The sequence below is a fragment of the Balaenoptera musculus genome, chromosome 16 (genome assembly GCF_009873245.2).
Source record: "Balaenoptera musculus isolate JJ_BM4_2016_0621 chromosome 16, mBalMus1.pri.v3, whole genome shotgun sequence".
Taxonomy (NCBI): Eukaryota; Metazoa; Chordata; class Mammalia; order Artiodactyla; family Balaenopteridae; genus Balaenoptera; species Balaenoptera musculus.
In genome coordinates, this window is record NC_045800.1 from 4,650,534 (window position 1) to 4,673,164 (window position 22,631).

Sequence of the window (22,631 nt, forward strand, 5' to 3'; positions counted from 1 at the left end):
AATTTTCATTCAGATATTGTATTTTTAGGTCATAGAATTTTTATTTGGTTGTTTTAAAACTAATTTTTATTTCTCTGCCAAGTTTCTTCATATGTTTGTTTATTGTATTCAGCTTTTCCATTAAATCCTTGAATATATTCATTATAGCACTTCTAAGTTCTTGGCTAATTTTAACATCTATGTCATCTTTGATTGTGCCTCTATTGAGTTTTTTTGTCCTGATTATTTTCCTGCTCCTTTGCAGGTCTAATTTTTTTTTTTTTTTATCGTTTGCAGGATGCAACATTCCTGAGAGTTTAGATTGGTTGATCTTTTGTTAGAATAAGTCTGTAGAAATTCTTATAGGTGAGGGTAGCCCCAGTTTTATGACAGACTTCACTGAAGTTTCATCCTGATAATGTACAAGTTAGTATTCTATGGAAGACTTCAGGAATTCTTATGCAGACCTCTAGAACTTCTTTTCTGCACAGATTTATTCTGCTTTGGCACCCCGTCTCACACATTTCAGCCTCCCCAGTAGCCACAAACTTTGATTTCTGTTCCTCTACTCAGACACAAAGCTGCTGTCTCTTTGGGCTTTACTTCTCTGTGCTGCAGTTTAGAAAACTTCCCAGGCAGAATGCTGGGGTTAATGTTGTAATCATCTCATATGTTTCCTTTCTTTCAAGGATCACAGCCTTCCATTGATCAAAACAAACAAAACAAAACAAAAACGAAAAAACTTTACCATGTGTGTTTTTCCAGTTTTATACACTTTTATGTGGCGGGAAGATAAGTTTGATATCCTTACTTTGTCATGGCTAACACAGGGTTTCCTACGTTTATTTTAAATATTTATTGCATTGTTTTGTAATTATCTATATGGATCCCTTCCCCCAAGGCTTGGTCTAAGTCATTTTTGCATCTTTAGCTCCTATCAAGCACCTTAAATGGTGCAGAGTGAATGATTTTTGAATGAATGAACTAATATATATGTGTATATATATGTGTGTGTGTATGTGTGTGTGTGTGTGGCAATTCGTTTTATGTTATGTGCTGTTTAGAATTGTAATTAGTTTAGTAAAGTTGTGTGGTTATGTTATTTAAATAGCAGTTACCTTTATACTTAAAAAAAAATAGGAAACACATATACATGGCTCAAAATGAAAAAGGTTCAAAAAGTGAAATAATGAAAAACATGTCTCCTTGCTTCCTTGTTCCCCAGACAACCAGTTCGCCTTTTTTGAGACAAAGTTAGTTACCAGTTTCTTGTCTAATCTTCCAGAGGAATATTAGGCATTTGCAAACATATGTATTGTGTGTGTATATATATGAATTTTCTGTTAACTAAATTGCAAGATATGGGTATTTTTCCATACGAGTACTTATAGACCTACTTCGTTCATTTTAGCCTCTGGAGTCTATGTGGTTGCACCAGAATGTATTTAACTCTGCTTCTGTTGTAGACCACATAGGTTATTCCCAGTCATTTTCTAATACAAAAACAGCTATGTGGAATATCCTTGTTCATATGTCATTCATATGTCATTTCAAGTATATGAGTATATGTGTGAATATAGAATTCTTGGTCACTGGATCCAGGTTGTTTTTTTTAAAATAGATGAGCAATATGTGTGTGTGTGTGTGTGTGTGTGTGTGTGTGTGTGTGTGAGTGATTCTTTGGAGATAAGTTTTCACTATGTGAGTATGAGTGCAGTTACCATTCCACCTGTAATGACAAATAGCATTAATTACTTCTCTTCTTATATGATTAAGAAAGTTTGATTCAATCCCTTAAGTAAACTGACATCTAGAAACTGGAGTAAATACCATTGGAAGGCCAAATAATAAAACAATTCAGCACCTTCCAAGATCTGCTTCAAGGGATGCATGGAATTCCCTCCTATTCCCCACTCAAAAAATCATAAATGTTTATGCTTTGGGAAAAGTATATTTTTTCCTCAACTTCTTTGAGAAACTTGAAGACCTTCAATGGATTTCTGGCAGAATGAAATGACAATTTCTTTATTTTCCACCATGAAATTCGTGTCTGTAATCCACAAAACATTATTACTTGTGGAATGATTTAGTATCCACCTAGGTTTTGCCTTGTGTATACTTTTGATTTGCTTCAGGAATTGAGGAAAAATGTTGGTAATAGAATATAATACAGCACTGAGATACCAAGGAAAGTCTCTTGGTAAATAGGAGATAGACAGCTATTTCTTATCAGCTATTAAAGCAGGATAGAAATTTAGTTCTTAAATGTTTAATTTCCAGAAGTATTGCAATGTTAAGAAAGGCTTTTATGTATTAAAAGATTGCCTGTTTGAAAGATAAATACCATATGATATCAGTTACATATGGAACCTAAAATACTACACAATGAACTTATCTACAAAACAGAAACAGACTCATAAACATAGAGAACAGACTTGTGGTTGCCAATGGGGAGGGGGTGGGGGAGGGATGGAGTGGGAGTTGGGATTAGCAGATGTAAACTATTATATATAGGATGGATAAACAACAAGATCCTACTGTATAGCACGGGGAACCATATTCAATATCCTGTAATAAACCATAATGGAAAAGAATATGAAAAAGAATATATATGTGTATAACTGAGTCACTTTGCTGTACAGCAGAAATTAACACAACATTGTAAATCAACTATACTTTAATAAAAAATTTAAAAATTAATAATTAAAAGAATTTTAAATTGCCTCTTTAATGGAAAATTATGAGTATGTCTAGGCAGCTTCTCTATTAAAATGATCCCAAAGTACACACAGTCTACATACAGTTTATAACAAAAGTGAAAAGGTACATGAATTAATTAAAAATAGTAAAATAAATCCTGTTATATTCTTTAGAGTTCTAGGTGCTGTAAGATGTATACTTGCCATTTTAAAAAAATGTTAACCTTTAATAACCCACATGACAAACAAAAGAAGAAATCAGCAGCCTCAAACTGTAGAAATAAACAAGAAAGCTAACAGCTTGTCCCAGTGCTTTATCAGCTAGACTAGCACTTTCCAAAGCAAGAATCCTTTAGTAACGATATACTGTGGAGGAAGGAAGAGATGATTGTATATGGTAGACAGTACAAAACGGCCATTTTTAAACTTCATATATGAGTTGCATATTTATTTTCATGTATTTATTTTCATATTGGTACATCATCTGAGATTTTATTACAAGTAGACTAATGGAGATAGTATCATAGCCAATTAATTTGTAAAAATATGAATATAGAAAAAATATTAAGGAATTAGAGGTGGGAATTCACATCTGTCAAAAATGGCACCAGTGGAGCTGGAATGATGGAATTGTGGGAAGTCTGGAGCCAGGGCCACTGCCCAGGAGCTGACATGACCTTCATCCCAGATTTTGGTCTTGTTCTCCAGTCTATGAAGTCTTTGTGTTCCGGACTGTGCTCTATTTGCAGCAGCCTCTATACCACAGGCTCTGACATCACTTTTCTATTGTCAGCCACACCCAGCTCTGTCTATCTCAGCCCATACTTCGTGCAGCCCCTGCCCCTGGAGGAGTCCCCGGACATCTTTCAGTCTTAACAGAGGGGGAGATGGTCCCCAATGTCAAGCCCTCTGAGATTCCCAAACCTAGTTGGAAAAGGTTCTTGACTTGAAGCAAGATCACAGATTCTGCCTCCCCAAACTCAAATGAATCAAAAGCAAGACCACCTCCCCCCAACTCTAGGAGGTATGTGTGTGACAGCTTTAGAGCTAATAAAATGCCAAGAGATTTCTGGGGTAGAGGCATATAATTGTTTTTTGCAATAACTTAAAGCTGAGAGGATAAAAGTTCTGGACAAGGATGAAAGTCCATGAACTCAGGAGCAGATCCAAAAGAAACATAACCAGGAAAGAGAACAAGACAGGTGACCTCGTTTGAGGCCCTGTACCAGGTTATGCATGGGACTTACCTGAAACGTATGTGAGCTTAAGTCAACTTGATTTAGGTATTTTGTCAAAGCTCTGTACATTCTTTCCTCCTGGATGCATTCGGGGGAAAAAGTGAAAGAAAGTCATCCAGCCAAAAACTGAAGCTTGGTGAAGATAAGACAAAGTGAGCCCAGATAATGTAAGAAGAATATCAGCGGAAATCACTCACAATGTATTAGAACAAAGCAATGGTTGGACAGAACTGCCCAGGTTAAGCATAAGCAAGATAAAAAGAAATGCCAAGGGGACTATGTAAACATACAGCCAAAGGAAAGAAAGACAGAGTAAACCCTCTGGGGTTGGGAAAACACAATCCAATGAACAGTTTCCTCTGCATGTATTATGCTATGTAAAGACTTATAATAAGAAGAATTTATTAAAATAAGAAATGAATAATGAGATAATAAAACAATAGAGACGAACTGAAACTCCAAACCACACAATTTCAGATTAAATACATAAGCTAGAAAAAGACTTGACTGAAAGACTAGTTATCCCCACAGAGGAAAGTAATGGTGAGTGCAGAGGAAGAAGGTAAAGAGACCAAATCAATTAGAGAGAGATGGTGGATGTGGAGGTCAAAGATAACCCAACCCAAGAATGACTGATGTGTCTCAAGGTAAGATTTCAGCAAATGGGGCTCACAATTCAGAAATATGATACAGAAAAAATGTATCTGCCGTGAACTGAGTGAACAGATTGAAAAGACAGTCTAAGAATGAGAAAAAAAAATGATACAGAACAATCTATACAAAATGTATTCAGGTCAGCTACTGCATCTCATGAATAAAGGCTCTTATAACTATGCTATCAGAATAAGAAAGTCACAATCAGAGAGAAGAAATAAAGCTGACCTCAGACTCTTCCACAGCAACATTCAATGTCAAAAGACAACAGAGTAACATGCACAAAATTTTGAGGGGAAGAAAATGTAGCAGCCACACTATCATTCAAGAATAAAAGCTGACTGCTTCTTCTGACCCTGATGGAGGAACAGGGACCAGATTGGCCCTCCAGTAATAAAACAGAAAATTATATATATAAAAAAAGAGTTTCTAGACACTGGACATCAGGCAGAATAGGACTTTAATTCCTGAAAGAAAAGAAAAAAATGAAGTTTTACTGACCACTGCACCAGGGAGTTTCCAAGGAGGAATTCATAGGCAATGGTGCAAGAGAAGAAACCAGGAAGAGCCAGTAATCATCTGGAGTCAAAGAGAAAGAGATCAGAGTTTGGGGAAGCAAAAGTGGCTAAAATTGGTGGTGCAGAGTCTTGGAGAGAGATAGCTGCCCAGGCAAGCTCTAGAGGTCTGCAGGGAGATCCCTCAAATCTTTGGTTGGTTGCTGGTCCAAAAGGATGAGAGGAAGCCACCTGAGGTCACAGGAAAAGAGCCACCGGAAAGCAGTGTGACAAACAGTTCCTGGAGTTGACACAGAGCCGGGAAGAAAGACTTTGTAATAGAGAACCCAGAAAGAGACCCACACAGTGTGGTCATCTGATTTTCAACAAAGATGCCACATGCCAAGACAATCTATCAGGGAAAGGGTAATCTTTTCAAGAAATCAAGCTTAAACAATTGCATACCCACATGTATAAGAATGAATCTCAGCCATTCCTTCATACTATATTAAGAAAAAAACCTCGAAATAAGCAAATAACCGTAAATGTAAGAATTAAAATTATAAAACTTCTAGAAGAGAGCATAGGAGAAAAATACCTTTGCAATCTTGGGTTAGGCAAAGATTTCTTAAATATGACATTTAAAGCACAATCCACAAAATGAAAACAATTGGTACTTAGACTTCATCCAAATTAGAAAATTTTTCTCTTCAAAAGATACTACAAAGAATATGAAAAGATAAGCCAGAGACTGGGAGAAAATAGTCGCAAAACATATATCTAGTAAAGGACTTACATGCAGAATGTACCATATAAAAAACTCTTAAAACTAAAATGGCCACCAAGAAGGATATGTATAAATAAATTCTGATTACTTCACACAATGGTAAACCTGATGTATTGGCATGAAAGGGAGTCCTATGACAAACTGTTGAGATTTTTAACAGACGATTACGAAATAGAACACGGAGTAGAACTTGATTTTAATATAAACGTGTATGGGCATAAGAATATGGGTATAAAAGTCATTGCCCAAATATGAACACAGTTATTTCTTTTAGGATGAATTTTTAAATTATATTTGCTCTCTTCCTTTTTTCTGTGAGTTCCATTTGATATGTTTTCTAATGAGCATGTATAACGCTTGCATCATGATATAAAATTATTTTCAGACTGGAAGAAGGCTAGAAGGACATAACTACAGAAATTCTGTCCTATCCCTAAAAATGTAGTTAAAATGAATAGACTTAAGTAGAAAAAACTAGTTTTCCCCATAATATGCAACGCTGTGAAGATAAAGATGCACATTCACTGTGTTAAGGGTGTGTGGTTAACTTGGCACAACTTCTTCTGATGAGCAACTTAGCAATGCATAGCAACAGTTTCAGAAAACATTCACATGCTTTGACTCCCATCTAGAAATCTAAGCAAGGAAATATTCAGAGATACAGATGCAGGTTTATCTAGAAGGATGTTCATGCATTGTTCTTTTTCAATCATAATTTAAAGTTTGGAGCAACATAAATGTCCACAATAGTGGAGTATTTGTGCATATATCCCCGATAACTCATTCAACAAATATTTGCTGAGTGTCTGCTGTGCCAGGCTCTTTGGCAGACCCTGGGTCTACTGGTGACCCAAACAAACATGTCCACCTCCTGGTCCATAGTCTAGTTATTCTAGTGGGAAAGACAGACATTATCAACTCATTCCGCAAGTAAGTTAGGTGCTATCCAAGAAAAGTACAGGATGAAAATGTGCATATACAATATTACTTTATAGCCAGATAAAGAATATAATAAAAAGAAGTGTACATAATATGCTGTGAATATCTATTTATTATCTCGAGAAATGATCTTCTTGCCAAATGGGGGACTTTCTCTGAGGGCCAGAAATGATCATTTACAAACTATTCGCCACTCAACAGGGAGAATGGAGTCACAAAGACTTAAAGCAGGAATGTTCAGAACCACTTCCATCAGAGAACTAAAGAGAAAGAGAGATGAAACCTCTCAAGTTATAATTTAAATAATGTGCAGGTGTCTGCTGGTGGGAATGTAAATTGATACAGCCACTATGGAGAACAGTATGGAAGTTCCTTAAAAAACTAAAAATAGAACTACCATACGACCCAGCAATCCCACTACTGGGCATATACCCTGAGAAAACCGTAATTCAAAAAGAGTCATGTACCAAATTGTTCATTGCAGCTCTATTTACAATAGCCAGGACATGGAAGCAACCTAAGTGTCCATCATCAGATGAATGGATAAAGAAGATGTGGCACATATATACAATGGAATATTACTCAGCCATAAAAAGAAACGAAATTGAGTTATTTGTAGTGAGGTGGATGGAGTTAGAGTCTGTCATACAGAGTGAAGTAAGTCAGAAAGAGAAAAACAAATACAGTATGCTAACACATATATATGGATTCTAAGGGAAAAAAAAAGGTCATGAAGAACCTAGTGGCAAGACGGGAATAAAGACACAGACCTACTAGAGAATGGACTTGAGGATATGGGGAGGGGGAAAGGTAAGCTGTGACAAAGTGAGAGAGTAGCATGGACATATATACACTACCAAACGTAAAATAGATAGCTAGTGGGAAGCAACCGCATAGCACAGGGAGATCAGCTCTGTGCTTTGTGACCACCTAGAGGGGTGGGATAGGGAGGGTGGGAGGAAGGGAGATGCAAGAGGGAAGAGATATGGGAACATATGTATATGTATAACTGATTTTTTTTGTTATAAAGCAGAAACTAACACACCATTGTAAAACAATTATACTCCAATAAAGATGTTAAAAAAAAAATTAATGTGCAGGTGTGATCCAATTTGAAAGAGGAAATTTGAAAGGTGCACTTCTTTATCAAGGTCTAAAAATAAGGTGTCAACTTTTCTCTTTTCACTCTCCAGTATCTTTAGCAAGGGCTTCATCTCCTTAGGGTTTCCTTTTGGAACACTTGTTAGGGTCAAGTCATTAACCTTGGTAGGTGGGACTCTGTGTTGTCGGCTGCTAGAATCAGCAACATTTGGGGGGTGCAGATCCTTTGCTCCCTCATTATTTAGGAATTCTAGTTCTCTCCTGACGTGGTAGGCTGAACTTTCTTCCAAGGCACTTGAAAAAGAGTTATAAATTAATTGTGATTGAGGAAGTCTTGGAAAGACCATGCCTACCCCCTTGTTCCTGCTGGTTGGCTGTAACCATAGCAACCTCTTACTCCAGACCAAAGTTCAGCTACTGTAAATCTTTATGACCGTGTTCATAGTCCAATGTTCATTAGTATGACCCTTCCTCATGGAGAGCAACGTTTTATATCTCACAAGCAAGTGTTAGACTCCATTTCTAAATACTGGACTCCAAATGAGAAGGTCCAGAAATATTGTAAAAAGATCTTTGTTTTTTCACCCTAGGATCCTTATTTTCCTGACAAGATGCCTACGGCAACGAAAAGTTTGATGTTCTTATCCAGCTTTGTCACAAGCTTGGGGGCTTCCATCGTAATTTGTTCTGTTCTTGCAACTCAAGAATGGGTCCGCAGTACACTTGTCATTAGTGACACTTCTTCGAATGGTAGTGTGATCATCACCTACGGACTCTTTCGTGGGAAGAGTATTCAAGAATTGAATCATGGACTTGCAGAATCAGACAAAAATTTTGAAGGTAAATCATAACTCGTTTGAATGGATACAGTGAGATTGAATTAACTGGGTAAGATTCATACCATCCTGTATTTGGGCCAAATAGCCCTTCAAAAGTAATTTCCTTGTGAACTTAGCTGGGCTGTAGATACGAACGCATATTTTTAATTTTGAAAGTTCACTGAATCATTATTTCAGCTTCCTTGGTTCTGGTTGTGTCTATTAGCAAAACAGTCTAAATCATTCTAGCAGAGGCTATGCTTAAACAGTACTACAGAGTGTATTGATAGGTAAATAGTTAAGTAAAAATATGGAACACCAACATGGTATTCTACAGCCAGTAGGGAGAACATTTTTAACTGTATTGACTATGGATTTTTAGTTGGAGCAAGAACCTCTGTCCAGAACTTCATTACTGGCATCTACGCAAGGAAAAAATAAAGTGGAAAATATGGACAATTTCTTATCCTTATATCTCAAGTTCATTTCTTTCACTGATTTGAATTTGCAGTCTTACCTCCAATATCTCATTGCTGTTGGAATTGATATTAAATTTCCATTAAGTCTATTAATCGAATATTTTACAGGAATTCCTAAATTTTTTTCTGATTTCATACACACTAATGTCCTACTCTCAATGGGTGGAAAACAAAAATTCCTTGAGAATGATAAGTTGAATTTAGCTATTTGTTTGGCATTTGAAGTTTGAATATATACCATTATGTTTTCTAAATTTAAAACCAAATTTGTAACTTGTTTACCACCTTAAACGGACTTTGTTTCAAAGGGTGCTGCGTGTAGCTCACTACACAGGCTTTATCAGGTATTATGCAGTCATTACCTCTTTCCTTATAAACGTACATCATTTTCTGCCTTATACAAATGTAATGTTTAGCCCTCATGCCCTACATAATGGTGGGACATTAGCTTTTGACATTAGCTCCAAGTTCTAGCTCTAATTTGTGACTTTATTAATGAAATGATTTCCTTAAATCCAGAGCAACATAATTATATTTCCAAATTACAAATTTGCCTTTTAGACCTTAGCAAAAGCAGCGTCTCCCCCAGTATTTTAGCAGCGTTACACATGTCCTCTGGTACCAGCCTCAGGTCCTCAGGAAAATGAGGAATATTCTCTTTGCGGTGACTAGAAAAGAAGACTTTCAAAGATTCACTCCCATTTTCAGTTCTGTGAATAGCATTTGCGAAACCAAAACTTGTTCTACTTCCTGAATTTCCAGACACTTGTAAAATTTTTAAAATACGAGAAAACAGCCTGTGAATTTTTTGATTTTCATACAGTGTCTGTTTGGAACCAGTAGGCTCCAATTTGAGATAACTGGCTTCAATGAGATCCCTGACTCCCTACATCCAGAGAAGCGCCGAAGAGGCCCGGGTGGGTCAGCACCTGGTTCTAGAACCCCATGGGAGTGATGTGAGCACGGTGGCTTTGGGAGGGCAGGGACAGCTGTGGTCAAGGATAGCTCTGAAGGCGGCAGGGCAGCCCAGTGGGCCCACAGAGGAGGTGAAATATTTGCATTTGCTTTGCCTGGCTCTCTATTTTTACTCTTTTTTCTTTTTCCTACTTTTACTCTTTTCCCCAGAGAGCCACATTCCAACTTCAAGTCACTGTATCCAGTCACCCCAGGGGCTGTAGAAGATAAACGACCTCCCAGGCACTGAGATGCTGCACAATTGCAGGGCGTTAAAATCGTCTAGGGACACCTCAGAGCCCAGGGGGTCTTCAGTGTTGATGGTTTTAGCAGTCGTCGAACTGGGAACACTTGCAAACAGTCCTCTCGGAGAGGGAAAAGTCACGTAACCCGAATGTAGATGGTGGTTCAGCTGGTGCAGGTGTGTGGACATGGTCCCCCGGGAGCAGAACTGCAAACGCTCAGTGAGACAGGTTCTTTAGGACCCCACGGGCTCATTTCCAATCAGAAACCAACCATTGGCAGTACAACAAAATCATCGTATAAATGCCACTTTCCTGCCCTGCCGTGGTGGATTGCCTTTTCGTATGAGAAGTTAACCATGTCAGTTTCTTAGCTAGGATGAGGTCACACTGAAACCTCCAAAGAGTTATGAATGTTGCAAAGCTCTGCTATATTTCTACATAGGATTTATCACATGGTGCCGACTTGGGGCTGTAGATTTTGAAATGAAGTGATGATGGCTCAGTTCAGCTTGCCAAAATAACTCAGCCTGCAATACGCCAATTGGTGAGGAAAAGAATCAGTCCAACCTGGGGAGGAAACTCTCCGTGGTGCAGCTAGATTGTTCGGGCAGCTCAGGCTCACCAGGAGCTCTACTAGCCTCATCCAGAGGCATCCCAGCTTGTCCAACACCCAGATGAGAAGTGCCAGGTGTCCACCAGTGAGCACGTTGCCTTGCTACTCCAAAGATTCTGGATATTTAATTTTGGTTCAAAAAAACCTTCCTGAGCAGCCACTATGTGAGCGAGGGGCTTGGATCCCAAGCGGAACTGCACAGAGCTGGGTGGACTCACCACTTAGTCTTTCTAGAGAAAGACCTCGACCCCATCAGTTAAATCCATCAGCCCGCACTACTTGTAGAACAAAGGCGTGTGCAGGTCACCATGAGAACAACGGGGAGTTTCACCCCAAATGTTCCTCCCCCTGCCCACCAGTCTCTTTTCACTACCTACCCCTTTTGTTCTGGGGGAACTCAAAGTTGTACTATTGGCTCAAGCTAAAAATAATGAGGAGAGTGAGTCGGCTGCCAAAATCAATTAACTGCAAGAATGACTGAACTGAAGAAATGAGGTTTATATCTCCAGAATTTACAAAAAGCCCCTTCTTACTACTCCTAAGTGTCCTCCCATACACATCCCGTACTTTCCCCCCGGGGTGGCAGCGACATATCATTTGCCCCCAGAGACATGACCACACTGGGAGGTGGAGTATAAAGGGGCAGAAAAAGCTTTCCCCCATCCTTCTTTCCGAGACAACCCTCGTCATTTCCTAGAGGCTGAAGCCATCAGCTGGGATGTCCTGGGAGAGCTCCTAGGCCACACTCTGGGATCCATGGAGTTAATGAGCCCTTCCAGGGATACACTGTGGTCCAGGGACTGAGAAGCTCCACTGGGTCAGGCCCCCTGGTGACCAGGTGCTTGAGGAGGGGGTGGAGGCCATTCCTCCGCACAAAAAAGCCACCGGCTCTCCCTCAATTTCCGAGGACTTCCTGAAAAGCAGAGCTAGAAGGGCCAGATGGCCAGTGGGGCTTGAGTGTCAATGTCCATGCACAGGAAGCCCGGATGTCCGGAGGACCCCCATGTGTGCACTGCCCACCACCCAGTACATTTCGGCCTCCCAGCTGCGGGAGCCGTGGCCTCTTTCCCCGGGGCTGCCAGAATCCGAGCGATTAGTTTCAATTGTGAGGTGGCTTTCTCGATTCCGATGCTTGACCCCTCGAAGGAAGGAAAAAGAACAGAATGTATTTGCTAATTTTGTAGGCAGAGAGCAGCTGTCAGATGCTGTGGGGGTTGATTGTGATTTCATTCTTGCCAACTTTCACTGAATTTCCAGCTTTCATTGTCTGAGTTCTGAGCCAGGAAGGGGAGGGGAGATACAGCTGTCATACCTGTGTGGCAGGGAATTCAGAAGGCCGAATTAGAATTTGGAAATATGGCAGTTAAAATTAAGATACATTGTCACCTTAATTCATAGAAAAGTGTGAGTCAGTAGGTTCCAAACGGACTCCCTTTTGAGAACTGATGTCTAGTAGATCTTACCAACAGTCAAAAAGAAAGCCAAACCTGACTGTCACTTTCTAATATACTCTGAAAAGGTGGAATGTTCACCATTTGCAAATGAACATCCATTTACAGCTTTTAATAAGAAAGCTTCCCCAGGGCAGTTTGGTGCCTTGGACACAGGACGTTTTACCCACGCTGAAATTTTTATTTTCTAGTTAAGTATCCAAATTTTGTCTTATTGGCTAAGGACAGAGGTCATTTAGTCCCCAGCAAACTTCTGATTCGATGCTGGAGTTTCCTCCTTCATGCTCAGGCAGAGGCTGTGGGAGTGTGGTACAAACAGGAGCAGTTCTTGCCGGTGGTGACTAAGTTTGGAAACATCTGCAGCATTTGACCCTGCACCTCTGAACAGGTGTGTCCTGCTTCTTGTTTCTCCTATTCTGGTGTCATCTTCCACGAGCTGCAAAATAGGTGTGTGCTACATCACAGCCATGCCAAGCCCTCACCACTGCATCTCCGGGGTGAGCCAGGCAAAGGAGCTAGAGCCTCGGGCTTGAGGGCAGGGCCTTCGGAACTGTCCCAGCCCAGACGGCTTCCCGGAGGGCAGGGGGCCCATCGGGCACCACCCATCCCCATGCAGGCAACAGGGGGTGGCAGAGAGGACCGCATTCTCAGTTTAATCAATGCCTTTCAGAGTTCTTACCTGGAGTGCATAACAGAGGGGGCTGCGCTGAGAACTTAGCCCTTCCCATGGGTTAATAACAGAAACAGTGACAAGGGCTGGGCACTGCTAGGGACGAGCAGACTGGACGTGTGTGCGCTGAACTTTGCACCCAGGCCCGTCTCACTGAGCGGTGAACTCATGGCCTCTGTGTTGCTGAACTGGTATTTCCCTCTTCTGTCCTCTCTGGTCTCCCGTGGGGTTTGAAGGGCTGGAGCTGTGCTCACGGGAGGCCACACCCACATTTCTTTTCTCCCGCCCCTTGTCTTTCCTGACTCCTTTCTTGTCTGCTGACCACACCCTCCTGCCTGCCGGACAGCGCTGTGCTCCTGGCGTTCTAACCCTGCTCTGTCTGGAGACACTTCCAGCTCTGGGCCTGGCCACGTGACGAGGCCATCAGGATGAATTCTCTCACACACGAGGGTCTTTACAACCAGATCCCCAACGTCCAGATGTCTGAAGGCAGATTTCCTGGCCAAATCTCTTTCATGCCCACCCTCTGTCCGATGACAGGAAATTTACCTCCCTCGCAAAGTACCGCTGATTTAAAAAGAAAAACATCTGAACTAATAACATGTGGGTATTCAGAGATGGAGAGAGGATGGACCCCGCACAAGTATCGTCACATCTTATCGGGAGAGTTGAGCCTGTCTGGCCAGCACGGGTAGGGAGGTAAAGTCAGACTAAATGTGTGCGGAGTCGGGACCAGGCTGGCAGGACCTTTGGAATCACGTCTTATGAAGAACACATTGGGGTTTATACCCCTTTTCAAATACTGGGAAAGGCTCCAGGCAGGAGAGGAGGGAGTGGATTCTGCATCACTCCAAAAGAGGATTAGGATCCAGGGTAAATGTTGTAGAGACACAGAATGAAAAACCTTTAAATGACTAAGGAGACGCAGTGATGGAAAAGGCCACCTTGCAAAGAGAGGACTCCTTGCTGCCAGGACACGTTTCAGGAGGAGGCTGCAGATCTCCTCTGGCTCCCAGGGCTCCTTTCTTGAAAATGCGCCATCCACAGCGGAACAAGAAGGTTTCCATGGCCGTTCTGGTTTCTGTTCTTTAAAGCTGCTCTGGGGTGAAGATGTGAGAGGCTCCTGCTCTCTCCCAGGGGACCTGAAAAACAGGAATGGAAAGAAGGAAGCTTTTACTTTTTCTTTCCCACCCCCATCATGGTTCTAACACCTTGTAATTCCCAATGATGGTGTTAGTACATTACCAAGGACTCTGAAATCTTTTTCCCAATTTACTTTTTTCCTTCTGTCGCTGTGACTTTCACAGAACCTCTTGGTAAACACTTTATTGAATGTGCTGGCAATCTCCTAAGGGCCTAAAACACACTGGCTGTTCTTGGAGATGTTTATAAACGCATGGCTGGGTTTCCAGGTAAATGGGGGGGGGGGGAGAACGCGTCTCTGGTGTCTGCTCATTTTGTAAACAAAGGACAGAGCGGAGGAAACAGATGCCTGGGGAGGCTGGCTGCTGGTGGTTACAAAGAGGAGAACGGCAAAAGCAGGAACTGATGGCAAACGGCCCAGGGCACCTGCGTTTCATGTTACACAAGTGCATATCCACGTCTGGAGCTCCCCTACACTTAAGAAGTATGCAAATTTTATGAAAAGACTGACAGTTTCTAACCCCAGTGCCTAAGCGGGTAGAATGGGGAAGGAGGTAGAATGGGGTGCGTGAGGGTGGACCTGCCCTCCGGTCCAGAGTTGGTCTTTGCATTTGGTGCCACGTGCTTACCAAACATTGCTTTAGTTTTAGGGACATTGAACAATTCTTCCCCAAAGACTCTGCACTTGGTGGTCATCCTGTTCCTGGTCCTCAGTTTGTTGACTTCGCTGTTGAGCTCTGGGTTCACCTTCTACAACACCGTCAGCAACCCCTATCAGACGTTCTTGGGACCGATGGGGGTGTACACCTGGAGCGGACTCAGCGGTGAGTATCGGCCGAGACGACGTGCTCTCTGCCTCCGTCCCCCTGCTTCCCTCTCACACACGTGGACACACACGGTCACGGTCGAGCCATGGGCATTAAGAGGGCCTCCTGTGTGCTGAGTTGCGTGCTGGGGGCTGAGGTTTGTTTTTGTAAACTTACAGCATTTATTCAGTATCTTTGGAACTAAAATTCTGTTTTAGGTGCCCAGGTAAGGGACCAGAGTGAGGTGAGGAAGGCGTGTTAGGTGTTAAAATATATGACATACCCAGTCTTTGCTTTGGAGTATCTGGTGTAAGGAGTTGAACAAAAAACACACGCAACCACAAAACATTCACTGGGCTCCTGCGGTGTGCTTGACTCCAAATGAGGCTCCACGTGATGTGTGGAAGTCAACACGTGAACACACGTGAACACACATGCATGTGTGTTATTTAGTCTCCTTCTTGCCCCCATAGAGCAGCAGTCAACTTGGCTTAAAATCTAAACCTGAGCGTGGCACAGAGAGCCACCAAGAATGCCATTTTGGAGAATCTGGGGCCAATGCCCTTCTTGTGGGCAACCTGTGAGTCCCGGATGTTGCTGGGCAGTGCTGCTAGGTTGCGTGACTTGTTTGCTGGGAAAGGTATGGGGTGGGGGATGGGAAGTGGAGCCCAGCTTGAGTCACAGTGTTTTGGACTTTCTCTGGGTCTCTGGACTCTGTGGCCACTGTCTCTGCCCAGGGACATGGTCACGTGGGAGCCTCGTTGCCCCTGCCGGGCAGCCGGGTTTCTCCTGCTCTTTCCCTCCCTCCACCATGAGAACCTGATCTCGAGATTGTATCAGAAGCAGCCCATCCTGCTAACCAGACGGCTCTGGAGGTGGTCGCGTGTAAGCCACAGGTGGTGCATTTTTTTTTTAATAAGTTACTTTATTTATTTTTATAATTTTTTTTTTTAATTTTATTTTTGGCTGCGTTGGGCGTTCGTTGCTGCGCACAGACTTTCTCTAGTTGCGGCGAGCAGGGGCTACTCTTGGTTGTGGTGCGCGGGCCTCTCGTTGCAGTGGCTTCTCTTGTTGCGGAGCACAGGCTGTAGGCGTGCGGGCTCAGTAGTTGTGGCTCGTGGGCTCTAGAGCGCAGGCTCAGTAGTTGTGGCGCACGGGCTTAGTTGCTCCACAGCATGTGGGATCTTCCTGGACCAGGGCTCAAACCCGTGTCCCCTGCAGTGGCGGATTCTTAACCACTGCACCACCAAGGAAGCCCGGTGGTGCATTTTAAACACAGACCAGGAACGTTCAGGGACAAAGAAAGGTGCCCTGGATATTAGGCTGTAAGGAAGCCTCAGAGGAGGGGCTCTGGGCAGCAGCTCTCTCCCGTCCCCCTGCTGAGAGGCCATCCTCACACTGGCCGGTGCAGGTGGCAGGAGGGGCCCCTGTGCTGTGGCTCCCAGCGGTGCTGTGCTGAGAACGAGAACACCCGGCTCTCGGGGGAGGGAAGCCCTGGCTGCAGCCCTGGCTGGTGCGAGTGTGTAAACACTTCCACTGCGGCCTTTTTCAAGCTAATGGTTGAGGAGATGTGTGAGCCAGTCCCAGCCCAGCATGGATACAAGGGAGAGCCATGCAACTCACTGATCAAGCAAGCGCAGTTCATAACTATCGTGCACCACAATGGTGGAAACTTGGGCTGCCCTGGGCAAGCCTGCACCATGGCCACGTCGCACGCTCACCCCTCAGCTCTGAGCGTTTGGTGTCAGGCCGGTGTAGCCACACCCACACACGACTAGCCCTTTCCTTTCTTTCTGTGCTTTTATTACCTGGTGGTAAAAACAAACAAATGCCCCAATTTAAAGGGCATCTGCTGTGGGCCAGGCACAGCAGTCCTGCGGAATGAGTATTCCTGCTTCCTGGCTCCCAGTGGAGCTGGGGGAATTGGTTTCAAACTCAGAGATCCTCATCCAGATGCCCGGGTTCCTTGCCCCAAGCTGTTTCTAGGACGGTAGTTCACCTCCGTCAACCAAAGCAAAGGCAAGACTCATTGGCACTCATTGCCAGGGTAAAAAATAGATTATTTTAATTTTTGCTCATATGATTAAGAAGCTAGGGGACACTGTGGCTTCAGGTACAGCTGGATCCAGGGTCTCAGCCAGCACCGTCAGAACTCTGTTTTCCTCCAGTGTTCCCTCTATCATTAAGCAGCTGGGCTGGTCCTCTTAAAGGCAAGAGGGCTGCCAGCCCTCCTCACCAATGCAGCAACCCCAGGAGAAAAGACGACTTTCCCCCCCAAATCTGACTCTCACTGGAATTGCCCTTCTGCATTTCTGGAGCAAGCTCCATGGCCAGCAGGGTTGAATTCACTGACTGAGCCCTTTGGCAGAGGACTGACCACCTGGGAGCTGGGGAGGATGGATCCGAGAGGAACATCGGGCTCTCGGACCAGATGGGAAGGCCCGATGTGGGCCCAGCGGGACAAAGCCGGCCCCCGTTCCTCGGTCTACACCTGCAGGGCTTGGAACGCATCCCTCCATCTCGGCAGGAGGGAGCCCCAGGCTTTCAGCCTCTTTCTCCATGGTCGAGTCTAAGCTGGCTTTGCACAGGGCACGTTTGTGGAGGAAAACATGGAAAACGGGGCCTGCAGCCTCCCTCACCCTGGTCCCCACCTGCTTCTAACAACAAAAAATTGTTTACCAGGCAGCAAACTCCCGCCACGTTCCCTCCCAGGCTTGGAGCAAGTTCTGACACACAGAGAGGCTGTGAGCTGGGCAGAAACACATTCGGAGACTTTGACTTTGCCTCTCTGTTCAGCGTTTGGCTTTGCCTCTGAAGGCCCTCACAGCCTCCAGCTTTGATAGGGCAGACTTGGGCCCCGAATTTGGTCGGAGAACTTAGTGAAAACTCAGTTCATGGGAGGCTCAACCTGCAGAGGGTTTTGGCCACAGAGATGCCATCACTGTGTCCTTGCCTTGGGTCACCGTGGGGAGAGGGCAGGAGTCAGGCTGCCCTCAGGGGTCCTGGAGGCAGAGGGAAGGGCCACACACCCCTCTCCAGGCTGGGCTTGGACACCCTCTCCTTGGCTGCAAGGAAGAAGAGGGAGTGGTTCTCTAGTTTGTTTCTGAAGGATCAGGAGGGGGTTCTGCTTTTTTAAAATATTTATTTATTTATTTTTGGCTGTGTTGGCTCTTTGTTGCTGCATGCAGGCTTTCTCTAGTTGCAGCAAGCGGGGGCTACTCTTCGTTGAGGTACACAGGCTTCTCATTGCGGTGGCTTCTCTTGTGGAGCACGGGCTCCAGGCGAGTGGGCTTCAGTAGTTGTGGCTCGCGTGCTCAGTAGTTGTGGCTCATAAGCTCTAGAGCACAGGCTCAGTAGTTGTGGTGCACGGGCTTCTCATTGCGGTGGCTTCTCTTGTTGCGGAGCACGGGCTCTAGGCACATGGGCTTCAGTAGTTGTGGCGCATGGGCTCAGTAGTTGTGGCGCGTGGGCTCTAGGAGCACGGGCTTCAGTAGTTGTGGCACACGGGCTTAGTTGCTCCGCAGCATGTGGTATCTTCCTCGACCAGGGCTTGAACATGTGTCCCCTGCGTTGGCAGGTGGATTCTTAACCACTGCGCCACCAGGGGAGCCCTGGGATTCTGCTTTGAGGAGAAAAATACCAGCATCACCTCCCGGGCCCCTGTGCCCTCTGACCCCAGCCTGGCGTGGCCCAACCCTGACCCCAGGGGATAGAACTGTAGTCTGAGAGACAATGGAGCCGGAGAGAACCTTGCAGACGGTGTGTCCCAACACATTTGATCCTCAGCCCAGGAACCGAGAGCAGAGCGTAACCCGGCAGCTCACACTGCCCGATGGGGACAGGCTGGAGAGGGAAGTCAGTGTCCTGAGGCTTCAGGGGCTCCCCCTTCTACCAGGGGCTCCCTCCAGGCCCAGTAGATCTTCTGTCCCAGAAGCCGGACGACAGGCTGTGAGAGGCGTGCCCTTTTTCAGGGGGCTCAGGTCAGCATCCGTGTCCCTGGCGGCCCCTCCCAATTCAAATCAAAGCATCCACTTCAGGAAAAAGCATTTAACCCATTTCCATCCTACCCCTTTATGACTAAGCTTTCATTAGAAACTTCCCAAGAGCACAGTGAAGGATAATTAAGGGGCGTGAGACGCATAGCGCAGAGAGCAGGGGGTTTGTATGTACCCACTCCTTTTATGATTAAGAAATAAAACCATTAGGTTGAGGATGAAAGACCATCATCACGGAGAGTGAGAACTCCTCACGCAGAAGCCCTCTCATTAGGGCCTCTGGAGGGCCGTTCCCTGGGTGTGGGTTACAATCAGGACAAGTTTGATGCCAAAATGTCCTTCTAGTTCTGGGTAAACGTCAGCAGATGACGAGTCACGCAGCCTGTGTCCCAGAGGACCTCCGTCCTGGGGATTCCCGGACAGCCACCCGGCGCGCTCAGGCCCCGCTCCACCCGACGGTGCGCCGGTGGCATCAGGAGTCTGGAATGTCTGTGTCCTGACCTTCCTCCTCCCGCCTTTTTAAACAGCTTTATTGAGATATGACTCACATACCATATAGTTCACCCATTTAACCTGTGCCATTCAGTGGTTTTAGTGTATTCACAGATCTGTGCCACCATCACCACAGTTGATTCTACAATATTTTCATGGTCTCAAAAGGAAACTGCCCCCCCCCCAGCCCATCCCCAGTCCTAGGCAGCCACGAATCTACTTTGTGTCTCTAGCTCGCGCTCTGGGGAAGATGAGGGCTGAGGGTCGGGGAAGCTAAGCTCGTCTCCCAGGGCCAGTAGCCGGAGCCCTTGAGCCCTGCTCTCTCTGACTCCAGAGCTGCGCTCCGTAACGAGGCCAAAGGAGCTTTCCAAAGTCAAAATGGAGGAATGCTCTCTAGTGAAGGACATCGTGAAGAATAAAAAAGGGAAGGTAAACAATTTAAAAGGCTCTTCTAAAATGAGTTTAGTAAAGAGATCCTTCCTGGTTAAATGCTGTACTCCGTTGTGTGTAGAATGAAACCCCAGCTCCCGAGCCGGCATTCAGGGCTCTCCAGGTGGGCTCATCCTCTGTATCCAGTACTCAGGACCCTCAGGACCCCTCCCCGTCAGATGAGCTTGTGCCTCACAGACCCGAATGCTCTGAGTTCATCATCCACCACGAGTCTCTGTTGGGGCTGCCTTTTCTATCTGTCCTCCCTCGGCCTTCCCATCCCGCTGGCCTCTCTAGATAGTTTCCCCATTGACCCCCGTGTTCAAGCATTTACTCCTCACTCGTTCAGCACACCTGCTATTGCCCAGGGAAGTGGGCAGAGCAGCTCCTTCTGGAAGGACTTGAGCTGAATGCTTGTCCCTGTCCGCAACTGCCCTGCACCAGCTTTAGCATTTGGAGCCTAGAATCTAGCTCGCGTCTTTCATTCCTTTTACATTCTCCCTAATGCTTAAAAGAGAGTAAATCCCAGTGTAGATATTCAGTGAGTACCCATAGAGTACGTATGATAAAGGAAAACAGTGACATTAAAAAATGTATCACCGTGTTACCTATGAAACTATTTCTTCCTTTCAGCATCCTTCATATTCATAACCATGGTGCTCTTTGTGGGGAACACACAGTCCAATCACCTCTCAGAAGAGCTGGCCCAGAGGCTCTACCCGCTTTATCCGGCAGCCACTCACCGAGGAGCGTCCCACAGTTACGGGTACTCGTTCTGGCTCTCCCTGCTCGTCATTCTTCTAAACGTAGTCACCGTGGTCGTCATCATCTTCTACCAGAAGGCCAGACACCAGAGGAAGCAGGAGCAGAAAAAGCCCATGGAATATGCCCCAAGGGATGGAATTTTATTCTGAACTCTGTACCCGCATTTGGTGGTTAGGTCTACTCTGTTGTGTGCCAGCTCCCCGAGCGGTAACTGGCTGGCTTGTCTGCAGGTAAAGTGCAGCCCTGTTTGACTGTCATTCCGTGACAGTTTTTGTATCTCATGACACTATGTTCTTCATAACTGATGTACCCTTGCAAAAGGATTCTTCCCACGAGGGTGGGGAAGATGAAAGAGAAAGCTCTCCAGTCCTTGTAGTGTTCAAAGCAGCAGAATGATTGTGAGCCTACGGACCCTTCTGACCGGGTCTCAGTCTCTTAGGTAATAAAGCTTTGGGTTACACACCTTCCCTTTGAGTTGCTCAAAGCACTTTGGTACCTACGATCTCATTCACCTCAGGAGAGACCACGCATTTTTCTTCCACTCTATGAAGGAAGACTTCCAGGCACAGAGAGATTCAGAACTTGTTTTTCCTAGACCAGGTGTTGGAAGCAAAAGGAGAGACTTAGGGGTGTACGACCTGGTCCTCTGGACCCTCAACCGCCAATATAACTTAAGCCCAATGGTGAGTAGAAATGCTGATATTCATTTTTGAGTTTCCAAGATGGGTTTTTTTGTAGGGAAAAGATTAGGAAGAAGATCAAGGAAAGATTAAAATTATAGCCCTACAGCCTCATGCTAAGAAGGTTAAATATATTTTTGCTTTAAAAAGATCGTGGTGAATTCAGTCAAAAGAGAAATGTCATATTGTGGTAAGTTCTAAAAACCCCATCAACCAACCCTCTGCTTAGTTGCTGCAGTGTCCCCGACACAGGTGTAGATGGTCAGGTGGGAGTGTATCACCCATCAGCAGACTCCTGCCCAGCCAGAGGCTAAGAAATGGGTTCCAGCTCTATGGCTTGCAGGCATACCCTGATTCAGGGCCAGGGCAGGTGCACAGCACAGGTGATGGGTTGCCTTCTAAGAACAGGTGGGTGGAACGAGTTCATGGCCTCATGAGAGGACAATGGGTGACCTGGAATATTTTAAAAGATACCAGATGGATTCGACCTACTTCGCCAGTAGGATATTCTCCCGGAAAATCACTTTGAGAATCTTTTGGGCTTGACAGAACACTGACAGAATTCTGAAATAATCACCTTTCATGTCTTGATGGAACCAGAGCCAAAAGAAGCAGAATTCCCTTAGCGTAATTTACAAAGCAGCAGCTCTTTGGACAGAAAGATACATCCTTTATGAAACTGGCAGAGATTAACCATCTTCTTACCCATTACTTTTTAACAATCTGTCTTAGAAATAACATTTTTCATTCAAGAAACATGCACTGAATACCTGCGATGTGATTAATGCCTTGCTAAGCCAGGTACCTGCCCCCGCGGAGATCACAATTGAACAGTCAAGACAGACATTCAAAAAGCAGTCACTAATTCCGTGTGAAATCCGTTCTTAGTCACAAAACTGTGTTCATCCTTTGAAAGGTCAGTTCTCCATAACCTCCCTCCGCCAAACCCTACTAAAGTCAAAATTACTCTAATAAATCAACTTAGTGTGAAACTGAGCATATTAAAAATATGATTACCCACAGTGAAACTGTTCTAAATTCTTTGAAGCTAAAAACATTTATGTTCTTTGGAAGTTTGAATTTTTATATCAGATGTTGCTAATAGGGATGAGTAACAAAGAGGAAACAGATGAGGGTAACAAATTTGCCCTCACATCCTGTATCAGTACGAAGGATTCTGTAGCTGGTGAAGACTGTGTT

The 22,631-nt window shown here is 44.5% G+C and overlaps 1 protein-coding gene across 1 annotated transcript; it reads left to right on the forward strand.

Annotated features, from left to right (window-relative positions):
* Nucleotides 1-8,372: 8,372 nt before the first annotated feature.
* CLRN3 (clarin 3) lies at nucleotides 8,373-22,459 on the forward strand. The gene is made up of 3 exons (XM_036827841.1): nucleotides 8,373-8,731; nucleotides 14,909-15,088; nucleotides 20,620-22,459. The coding sequence occupies exons 1-3, from the start codon at nucleotides 8,503-8,505 to the stop codon at nucleotides 20,898-20,900; spliced, it is 690 nt and encodes a 229-aa protein (XP_036683736.1). The 5' UTR covers nucleotides 8,373-8,502; the 3' UTR covers nucleotides 20,901-22,459.
* Nucleotides 22,460-22,631: the final 172 nt, after the last annotated feature.